Source organism: Strigops habroptila, chromosome 3 (assembly GCF_004027225.2).
Source record: "Strigops habroptila isolate Jane chromosome 3, bStrHab1.2.pri, whole genome shotgun sequence".
Taxonomy (NCBI): Eukaryota; Metazoa; Chordata; class Aves; order Psittaciformes; family Psittacidae; genus Strigops; species Strigops habroptila.
Window position 1 is genome coordinate 26608994 of NC_044279.2, and position 11996 is coordinate 26620989.

The 11996-nt window shown below is 41.1% G+C and overlaps 1 protein-coding gene across 1 annotated transcript; it reads right to left on the bottom strand.

Annotated features, from left to right (window-relative positions):
• Nucleotides 1-111: 111 nt before the first annotated feature.
• Nucleotides 112-11617, bottom strand: CAV2 (caveolin 2). Its single transcript, XM_030480438.1, has 3 exons — nt 10774-11617; nt 10449-10636; nt 112-3904 (listed from the first exon to the last, which is right to left on the bottom strand). Exons 1-3 carry the CDS (start codon nt 11311-11313, stop codon nt 3754-3756), a joined length of 879 nt encoding a protein of 292 aa, XP_030336298.1. The 5' UTR covers nt 11314-11617; the 3' UTR covers nt 112-3753.
• Between the last annotated feature and the right edge of the window lie 379 nt (nt 11618-11996).

The window sequence follows — 11996 nt, forward strand, 5'->3', positions numbered from 1 at the left end:
GCCTCATTTTTTAATGCATAACTGCTGGTTCAATATACTTGTTAGAGGCCTTCAGCTCTAATTTTCGTGAGCACTGTGTAATAACAAACAATACTGGTAGAATGTCTGGTGTTTGACCTTGTTCCATTTGCATTTTTATTTTTAAAAAAAGAAACAAAACACATGTATTTTTCCATGTATTTATAAAAGAGAGTTAATACAGCTTAACAGCAGTAGTTTTATCTCTGCAGGTGGGGGAGCGATCACACCCTGTAAAAATATGGACTTGAACTTTGGGTTCTGCTAAAAATGAGTGTGTGGTCTGAGGTCCAGAGCTGCAGGGATGTTCTGAACTTTTCAGTCAGTGTACGCCTAAATGAGCTTTTTGGATAGGTGGGAAAAGGCTTCTCAATATGTCAAAGTTTCTACTAAGAATTTGTTCCAATGTATATGATGAACAAGTAGGGTAGGGAAAGATAAGATACAAATATAAAAGTTCTACAGTCAGATTAGAATGATTTTATGAAATAGCTCTTATAAGAAGGCAGGTTAAATTTCTTTACGAATTGACAGAAAAAAAGTACATAAACACAAATTCGGGGTTAGTTCTGTGTGTTAGTTGTGATCATCGTGAAAAACAGGGTGTTGAAATATTTTGCAGGACAGAACTGAATCTCCAGCTCATGATGATAAACCTAAGGTCATCAGAAACAAGAGGCAGACTTTTATCCTCATAACTCTACCATGATGATGGAAAGTCTACTCTTTTTAAGAGCCATAACATTTTCCTCGTTCCACAGAGGTGGAGAAGATGTATCAAAGTAGATGACCTGAATTAGGTGTAAATTTTCCTATATTTGTTACAGACGAAGAGACTTCTGTATTCCCTTCTTGCCTAAATCCTCATGTGCAAGTTGCAGTTAAGGGATCAGCTGGGATGATTTGTCCACATATCAAATGCACTGCAAAAGAACTCTAGGAACGTGCCTACGCTGAAGATTACAGTTCAGTGCCAGTGCCCATTCTGTCCCTGTTGTCCAACAATGCTGTAAGCTATTGACAGTATCAGCTGTGGCACAGCTTTGGGATGTCTGTCAGAACTGTCAAATCCATAAAATCCAGAGCATACTGGCCAGCCAGAGCTGCCTCAGGCAGATTCACATCTGAGCACTGGAGAGTCTGTATATATTCATACTTCCTTCAACTCCTTTCATGGATGAAGTAAGTAAGTGTATTTGCCAAGCATCTAACATCTTACTCTAAGCCTAACAGTACATTTGGTATTTTCTCATAGTAAGAGCACATCTGTTCCAGAGAAAGATACTGCTATAAATTATGTAAGAAAATAACAGGTTTAATTACTTAATTACAAGCTTGCTCGAGTCTTGTAACAGCTAGAGAAATGGTGAAAAGAACTAACTAAAGACAAGCCTAAATCACAATAAGACCAAACCAAACCATTCTACTTCATTGTCTGTGGTAGCTAGAGCCAGATGATTTCAGTGAGCTACTTAAGAATGTGTATATCCAGGAGTTCATGGCCTAAACCAATACATTTTTCTCTAGGGAATGGCCTCATTCTCAAAGTTTGGATCCAGACTTGAGTTCCCTCAGAGCTTTTATAGGGCTCCTTTTAGACACAAGAACTAGTACTGATTAATTTATTTTCCTTTTTTTTTTTTCTTAATGAATTCATCAAGAGGATATTTTTTTCCATGAAAAATATCTTTGTAAAAATTCTTGGATGTTGTAAAAGAAAATAACTCTCAAAAGAGCTCAAGCCTAGCCTGACCAATTTTTATTTTCAAAAGAGACATCTGCATTTTAAACATAAGAAAGGTATCTTGCAGAACACATCTGAATAACAAGCTAACTTCTTGCAAGATAAAAAAAATTCCAGACAACTTTCCATGGGCAGTAATCATTAAGATCCAGTTTTCAAAAGCCATATGAATCCGTCTCTAAATGACGCAAATGGCAAAAATACTTTTAACATACAAAGATGTTCTTAGCGTACAAAGAATATACAGGGTCAGCTAGCTTCTGTAGGCCAATAAGCAAGAAAAGGAAAGTTCTGCAGTTCATCTGTAAAGGAAGCATGTGCCCATAAAAAGAATTAAGCGCCTTTTTTTTAAATGTAGCCAAAATTCTGCAGAGGCACCTGTTTTAGAGAAAGCAACCATTCTGTATGGGCTTAATAACATACAGAGATACATCATTTTCTACTACAAATATGTTAAATGCAGTTGATAACAGTGGAACTGTATTGATGCTCGTCCTTTCCCTCTCCCATATTTTGGAAGAACCGCATAGTATTCCGTGCTGTTTGGTATTTATCTAAACAGCTTTTTAAAAAGCTGAGAAATATAAAAAAAAAAAAAAAGAAGTTTAAAATGGGAAAAAGCTGACATTTTATTATTTTATTATATAGCTCTTTTTTGATATGAAATCTGTGACATCATTTTAGGAAATAACATTCTGAATCAGACAAACATTTTACAATTGCAACTTACCATCTGTATTTAAAGAAAACAGCAGCATAAGCCCATCAGAAGGCTAATGTAATTTTCATGTACCTCTGCATATATTCTGTTATTCTGGTTTACAAAATCATATTAAGTGCAGAAGGAAGAAGGGCTTTTTTTAGGGGTTAGGCTTTGAAGAAGTAAATAAGCAATATGGGGAGTCAAGTCAATAGGTGAAGAGAATTAGACAAGGATACCAATTACAGTCACTTGCCTTCTATAAGAGCTTGCTACCTAGTTAAAGTGCCAGCAGAGTGTCTTTAATTTTAAATATCACAATTTTCACACAGATAATACACAGAAATAGGCATGGTTGCATTTACTACACCCCATTTTTAATAAAAAACATTTCTTATAAACAGGTATTTCCAAATCTTTTGCAAGGTATTGTATGAAAACACTTACAATCTTTGCTTTTACACACAATCATATATAATGATTATACTAAAATTGCATGGCAGCACTTTAAAATCTACATAATTTAGAAACATAAACTTTAGTTATCTGAAGTAATTTTTTGCAGTGTCTCACTCTTGCTTCCTAATAAGTTGGTTAGAATTAAAATACTATAGAAATAATGCTTCAAAGAAAACTATCGAGTGCCATTTACAAAGGTACAAAATATACAGCAAAGTTAACCTCTCATTAAATAAAATATACAGATTAGCTGATGTTCCAAATCATTAGCTAACACCTTATTTTAAGGGATAAACTTCTAGGGAGCTTTTCCCTCTGATACAGGAGAATTACACAGCAGTTCCTTTTCCTGTATGTTTATGCAATGAGTCACATTCATTTTAACTGCTGACAATAAAGGACTGGGTTTATCATTCTGCATAGGAACTGCAGTAAAGTCAACGTGAACCCTTAGAGATCACTTTCACCTAAGGTACCACAACCTACTTACTGAAATTTTTATAGTAATAATGCAAATCATTATCACTGTGGTGCCTGTTAAACCTCCACGAGAATTCTCCTGCCATCTAGCAACCAACGTACCATTAAAATAAAGTGTTGCCAACACACTCCACAATTGCTCTGTTGTTAAAATAGTGAGTTATGAAAACTGCCTACTTATTCTTAAACTGATCTCCCTGATAATAAATGAGTTTTAGGAAAAATAACATGTTCCCGCTTAAACCAGCCATTGTAATTTATCAGTGTGGAATGAATGGTAAGTGCTTGTATGTTAGGTTAGCAAAGAGGTATAAAACCAGCTACAATTACAGCAGTGTTGCACCCCTGATGTTTACTCTTGGTCCAGGCGTATATTAACCATGGCAAAGCATCGGCCTATGCTCTGAAAGAATGGTACGACAAAAACATCTGTCAGGCTCTTCCATATAGTTTGCATTGAAGGCAAGACCATGAGACAGGTTTTCACAAAAGGCACCACAATCCTGTAAAAGAGAAAATGGTAGATTTAACGATTGTTTCTGTTACAGCATGGGGAAATCAGGATAACCAAGCACAAGTGTGAGATCTTATGGAAGAGGAAGTGATTTTCTAACTCTAAATCTCTAAACAAGTAAGTTTTACACTCTTGCACTTATTCTCCCTCAATTTTGTTCACTCACAGCCTCACACCTGCACATGTAGAAGCACTGTGTGCACGTGGTCTTCTGACCAGGATCACCCATGTGCAACCCAAGGGACAGGAGACAGCGGCTTTCTTTTCATCATGTCTCTGCTTCCTAATTGGCAATACTGAGCTAATTTTTGGGCATGCCTGTTACAGTGGTGAACTTTTGCTGTCCTCTCCCTGATGCTGGAAGGACTGGTTTATGTGATATGTGGCAACCCTGCTGCCACCCTACTGTGGCTAAAGAGCAGAGCCATCCCCTAAGGACTCATTTGCACTGTGGTTGTATCTGAATGTGAGTCTTTAGGCTTGACAGAAACACCATGTTCCCCGGTTTGATTGACTGGGAACAGCGCTCTTTACAATCTGTTCTTGCTCTGCTATCTCTTCTGGTGTTTCTCGTATCCGTCTCTCCCACCCACCCAAATGCATAGGCACATCACCATTTCTGTCTCATTCCTACAACCTAACTTGGCTGTTACAACTTGCTACAATAAAACAGAAACAGTAAAGCAATATCTGGTTACATTGGATTGCTGTAGTACAGAGATATGCCAAACCTCAGAAAAATGGGATCTTGAGGATCCTGTAAAGATTTTCATTTGTGCGTGAGAAACTAACCTAGAATGAGGTCAAAACTCCCAGTCGGGGGAAAGATCTTTTTATTTGCTCAGGGTGCATACTTGAAAGTATTGTGCTTTCATCTCCTGAGCACTGGTAAGCATCTGGGGATGCTCTCCCTATGTCCCAATTCCAAAGCAAAGTCATCAGTGGTAGCTTAAGCTGGGCATACTAAGAACAGAGGCAACCCAGAAGTGCACATATGGGCAGCTCACAAGGGCCAGTGGATACATGATAACTTACGGATACATGAAAACTGATGACACTATTTTAAGTTATTCTCTTTCCTTAATCATTTACTGGCCAAAATCCCATGTCATTTCCCTCAGCTGGGTGTTCTTACTTGGGTGCAGACAACTTAAATGCATAAATAACTTATGTAATACTGAAGTGGTACTAGAGCAAGGTTTAAAAAAATCTGTGGCATATATAACATGTTTATTTCCTAAATTAGGTAGAAGAACCTATAGATTCTCTTGATAAAGATAATAAATTTGTTCTAGTTTGCTGTTGAATTCAAAATTTAAGATCCCAGTGTTGCATCCACATAAGCCCATTGCAGAACTCTCATTGACTTTGGTTGTATGACAGGAAATATTTAATTTAATATTTCATCATAGGTCTAGAAAAAATATACAGGTATTGTGCATTTCCAATGAGTACTGCTCAGAATAACATGGTAAAAAACAAACAAACAAACAATAAAACCAAAACCAAACTAGCACATTTTAAAAAAGTTGGAGCTTAGAAATGTAAAGAGTCAAAATAAATTATTTTCAGTGTTTATGTAAACAGATTCTCAGCTTTTATCATACAATGCAAGCCATATACCAGTATGTCTATGCTGCACTCTAAACTAACCCAGATGGATTTAAACAATAATAGTTTTTCTAAAACCTTCTGTTCTTTTGTCTCTGCTGAAACAGCTAGTAAAAGACACACTACATAGAACTGTGAGTGTTGCTGGAATAATGTGTCTCTAGTTTTAAACTGACTCCTGTAAATTATGTGTTTTACAACCTACCTATAGTATCACTGCATATAGAATAGATAATTTCTAGAGAATAAAAGTAGGGCTTCAGCTGTTAGAATAGAGCTGATAAACATCAGTAATGCAAAGGAAAAAATAAAAAATAAAAAAAGGCATTTCTCCAAGCAACACAGGGAAAACACCAGAAATGACTACTCAGCTTGTGTTGACTTCATCCCTTTTCCATTTTGGTTAGTTTATAAAGGCTATGTCACCGTCCCTTTCCTGCCATCTAAAACAAATTTGGCCTTCATTTTTTTTAAATCTAACTGAACTGGAGAGAAGCAAGAAAGTTGACATTTCTCGTGGACCCTGTGTTGACAGGGTCACACGAAATACAAACTAAACAAATACCACAGTATGCAGAAGTTTCACAGAAAGATGTAGCAAATCGCCAGGATGCCATTAGGAAGGGCTCGAAAGGCAGCAATCATATCACCTGCAACTGCTGTAGAGATCATTCATACAGTACCCGAACTCAGCCTCTTTCGATAATGCTAAATACAGTAAATATAAAATGTTTTGGTAATGTTTTATAAACTTTGCAATTTTATGGTAAATGCATGTGAAAACCAACGTAGGCTAGCCCGGCTGGAGGATATGTGACACATGCTAGCAAACGAAGCTAATTAATGTAAACAATTTTCAACTTTCAATAAAAGTCAGTCTACTTAGATAACAATTACTCAAACACCTTTCCTCAGAGAAGAAAATCCTTTACACGTAGAGACCAGTAAAAGGTATTTTCTAACTTTTAAAACATGTGAGTGTGTCTATATAGGTATCTACATGTGTTTAAGTACACATCCTGTTCTGCATTTCCACATCATTAGAGGGTGAGATGTGCCTTCCGTGGAGTGACCAGGCACACTTAAAAACATAAATAACCAGGGGCCACTAGAAGCTATGCATTTGTTTTTGTGACCTGTCAAGTAAACATTAACATATGCATCCTTTACTCACAATGCTGCAGGTTTACCTCAGTCTGCACTTGAATTCATACAGATGGTAACTGCTTGCTTAAGTGATGTCTAACAGTGGAAGTTGGCATATCCCAAGGATATCAACACTGACTGCAATATTGCCACTAGTAGTGTCACCACATAATACAGCATTGGGAAGAATATCAAAGCTCTGTTGAATTTGGCATCTAAGCTGAAGCACAGACAAGCTATTTCAACTATCTACACGACCTCTCATTGAATCTTGCTATGTAGAAGTATCATAAAATACCCATCCTTTCACTGAATAGAAGGAATCCCCTCTTTTGGGAACTGTTGAACTGAAAAGTGCAAATTACCCCAGTTTTTCCATCCTATCCTATTTTCTCTTCTTTCTGATCATGGCATGACATCTACAAAACTATACCCATCAACCTTTTTCACTTTCACTCACATTACGTTTTTTCTGCTATTCCCCAAGGGATATATACTGGACATGAAATAAGAGGCTTCAAGGCAACATCAGATCATAGGGTGGGTCTTCATGGCATAGCTGTACTGTAATTTCTTTTGATTCAGACAGCCATCAAGGAGATGGTTCTGGGGCTGGGTATGATAACAGTAAGTTATATAAATGGAGTTGTGGAGAAAGAAGTGAGGGATGATACAAGTCAATATTTACTTTGCATGTAAGTCCCTGGCTGCATCTGAGCACTGTGAATGGAAGCTCAAGCTGACAGGAGCTCTGAGTACCTGCTGCTCCAGCTGATGACAAGAGCATAAAGCCGCCTGAGTACTTGTGCTTTAGAGCCCATCTCAGATCCAAGACTTGAGTTATGGATCCACAAATGAACTACTGATTCTTAGCACACATATGCAACATACCATAGGACTATTCAGACAGGACTACAAAAAAGCATATATGATATTCAAATGTTAATTTCCAAGAGGTGGCAAACATGTGGCTTGGAACACCAAGGATTAGTCCCTGATCTATAATAAATATAATGATTTTGCAAGTGCTGCCTGGAAAACCAGTAGTGTTCTGCTCATAATCAAAAATCAGTAACAGCCTCAGTCTAATGAAATCTTTAAAAGCTTGCTAATATTCACAGAAAGATGTTAAAACTCAGTCTGACAAATTCTGCCATTTATAGTCTGTGGTGAGAATTACAGTCATCAGTAAAGGAGAAGAAATGTGAAGTACGCTTCTTTGAACAGGCGTGTATGTAGGTCACCAACCTGCTAGCTGGCACAGTTTCAGCTCATCATCATCTTTTATCTGGTAGTGTAAAGCTAGATTCTGGCTCAAGCAGCCAGATTGAGAACGGGAAAAGCATATGTTCCATCTTTATAGATAAAAATGTAAACTAAAGTGAATTATTACATATTTCTTAGCTTTCTTCCTGCTTTCCATGAAGTCTCACACATTTGCTTCCTTTAGCAATCTTCTTGCTGGTGAAAGGCAACATTTACTATCAGGTATGAGGGGGGCAATTCATGAAGTGCTCTTGCTGCATGAGGAATGCTGAGTCAGACTTCTGTGGATTTTTAGCATCCTGACCAACTGCAATGACATGTATGACAATCAACAGAGCTTTGTGCCTGAGCACTTGCAAAAGTTGTTGCAATACCTTTGAATTTAGCCTCAGGAAGGGCTCCCCTAAGTCAGATAACATCATCATCTCACTGGTTTGGATGCTGAAAGTGAGGCACAGTGACTCTGATGAGACCTCCTACAGGCAGCCATGTGGGAGGGTGTGCCCAGGGTTTTCCCATGACATTTCAACAGCTGAAGACAGAGGTATAATGGAATTCCCTTCCTCTCACCCACAAAACAAGGAGTTACTATTTTTTTCAGACCCAATGGGGCTACATGGGAGCCAGTACCATGTGTTTTGGGTCCCTACACATGCACTGCTCCTGTGCTACCCTCTCAAATGCAGAAACTTTGAACTCCTTACTCCCAAGAAATCTGGAACATGGAAAGCTGCAGAGAAGCTAACTTAGTCTCAGTATTTTCCACCTTTGTGTTGGAACAAATCCAATTTGTGGTTGTGGGAAAATGAGACAGTGCTGGCTTTGGATGGCAACACTTGATGAAGTCCAAGAGGGGGGAAGTAGCGCTACCAAGTTAAGTGATGCTTTCATGCCCATCCCAGGCATAAGGAAGATCAAAATGAAAGATCTGTAGTGACAGTGAACATAGTGAAAGAAAATTAGTTGGTGAAGCAAGTGTTCACAGGGAGTCACGGGAAACTTTTCAAATGAAGTGCCAGATGTGGACAGTCCTATTTCAGATGTACTGAGCACCCACAGTTTCTGAGAGAGTCACTAGGGACAACTTGCATAAATAGAAACTGACCCCAGAGTCCTGGCTCAGCGAAACTCATGTCCATGCATCCAGGCTGTGAAATCCAGATACAAGCTCATTCTGAAGCACAAAACCTTATTACAGTCTTAATAAATCTGGCATTGATTAATTCTTCCATAGATATCCCACTACTAGAAGTCTATATGCTCACTGTACCCTTTTGCAGTCACACGGTACTCACTGGACAGTGACAGCTCCAGACCTGAAAGTCTGGGCACACTATACAGTGTTCATAATTTAGGGACCAGAGAAGTAGCATGTAGGCAGCTCTAAATTACATTGCAACTCCTCTGGATATGATGCCAACTTGATGTTCCTAAATTTGAGTTAATTGGTTTTTAAAGTGGCTTATGGCAATGTCATCAACCCAAACTTCCATTCCACTTTTGAAAACTGAAATCTGCACCTTCGAAATTGTGACCAAAGGTTCAGATAAGCAATGTATTCCTATTGCCTTGAGGTTTTTTTCTAGTTTCTGGATTGTATTTTGTTTTCCTTAAAAACTTCTTTATGATTCCAGTGTTACTCAAGTCAAATGGAACTTTGCCCAAAACTCATGTATATGGAAAATCCTGGTTTGCAGGAATGACATTGATAATCTGCATTCATCCCTTCCTCCGCAGCCTGCTGGATTCTCAGTTCTTTTCTTAACCTCTTTCTTTTCCCCGCCTTTCTTCCTTCTCCATGATCATCTGCCTTTCTGGTCTTAAGGTATTCTTCCCTGATATTTTACCAGTATATTCTGTTTCAAGTACACCAGGTTTGCTGTGACTTGGAATATCAGTATATTTGCCTGTGAACCTGGGCCATGGCCAGAAGCAGCTTTCCTGCTCAGGGTTTTGTTTATGTGGAAGTGCTTTGGGGCACGGCACCTAGAGATGGCCATGCACCAGGTGCAAGGCAGTGACAGTAGATTTTGTGGTAGTAGCAAAGAAAGAGCGAGTTGGGCTCTCAAAAGCTTTCTTTAGTCTATGAGGAAAAAAATGGAAGAGGCAACTGTACTGAGAAGGTGAGAGCAATGCTTCTGCCCAGGTCTTTCATTTCAAATACACATGTTTTTACAATTTCTGTACTCCAGTTTAAAAAGCACAAGCAATCATTATTATTACTCCAAAAGCCAGCCAAGGGTGGAATGCATTGTGTAGATGACATACGAATGGTAAAGCAGGCTCTCTGCCCCAAGGAGCTTGCACAGGCACAACAGACTGCTGGTAAAAGCACATCAGGGAACTGAATCACAGAGAAAACATTGTTTTCATTTCTCTCCCTTGAAAACCAAAGCAGACAACGTAAGCAGATCTGACTACTGGCTGTAAAAGCGGTGATCAACAGTTAGGAGTAATGCTGCTGGGCTGTCTGCAGAGCCTGCGTACCACGAGCAACAGAACGCACTTACCAGATGTGCAGGCAGCTGAGCGCCGCGAAGACGATCCCCACAACCAGGGCCAGGGGTATGGCAAGGACCAGGGTCAGGAGTTTGTAGATCACGTACTTGCTGAGCTCAAAGAGAGCGTGGCTGCAGATCCAGACTTTGTCGAAGGAGTGCGTTAGCTCGGGCTCCGCGATCACATCCTCGAATCCCAGCTGGAACAAGAGAAGCCAGGCCGTTACGCGGAGCTGAGGCGACGGGAGGCCGGGGGCACCCCGCCTGCCGCCCCGTCCCGTCCCGTCGCGGCCTGTCCCACCCCACCGCCCCGGGCCGGGTTCCCGCGGCCGCGCACCTGGAGGTGGGCGTTCATCCCATGGGGGTCGCGGTCCAGCTCGTCCTCCGCGCCCTTCTCCGCCTCCGACAGCGCGGGGCCGCCGCTCCGCGGGAAGTTGTCGTCGTCCATGAAGATGCGGGTGTCCACCTTCTCCGTCTCCAGCCCCATAGCGCTGCCCGCCGTTCCGCGGCTCCCGGCCCGGCCCTGCCCCGGCCGTTGCCGCGCGCCCGCCGCCCCGCCGGGCTGGGGCGGAGCGGGGCTGCCCGGGACACGCCCCGCGGGACGGGCCGCGCCGGGGCCGGGAGCAGCAGGGAGAGGATCCCCCCGAGCGGGCGGCGGGGCAGCGAGGGGCTCACCGCCCGCAGTGCCGGCCGGCAGCACAGCCGCCCCTTGGCCCGGCGACCGCTCTATGGGTCGGGACCTCCGGCCGTCGGGAGCCGCCGGGCATGCTGAGCTTCCCCGTTCAACCCAATCCCCGGCCAGCAGGCCCCGCGCTGCCCTCGCAGCGGCCTCACGCATGACTGAAGTTTGTAGGAGCAAGCGTTTGTGCCGTTGCATCAACAGGCAGATGGGGAAAAAAAGTAGAGGCCATTGTGCATTAGGCCATATTGCGTCATATCTGCTGCCTTCTCTGCAGTTGTAGGGGATAAATGAAAAGAAAGGGGGAGGAAAGGCAGCTGCCGCTGCCCATCAAGGTTCCCACATCCAGCCCTACCAGCCTGTCACACTCCAACATTACTTACTTGTCCGATGCTCCCTCCCGAAGTTGCCTAATTGTTGCTGTGATAAAACACTGCATCCATCATTACAAGCTGTTGTGCCTTCCTTGGGTTTTAGATTCAAATTATTTCCTCTTTTTTATTTAACAACATGTTTTAAGCCTGAATGATCTGTATAAAAGTGAGCAAATTGCTATAATGACTGCTGAAAGTATTTGATAGTATCAATATACAGTATGAACTGATGAGCTGTCAGGAGTAAACTGATCACCTGTCACTCAGAAAGACAAGTGATATTACTAATCAATGATCCATTGTGAAATTAAAAGGAAGCTGGTACTGGTAACTTTCTCTCATTTTCATCACGCATTAAATTAAGGATAACTTTAAGCTTTGAGAAGCTCACAGGAAAGTGATATAAAAATAACTACGCAAGGTTTGCGGAGGAAATCACCTAATACAATGCTCTGGACCGCACTGCATTGTTCTTGACCGGATAACTTCTGCAGAAAAGCTTCACAT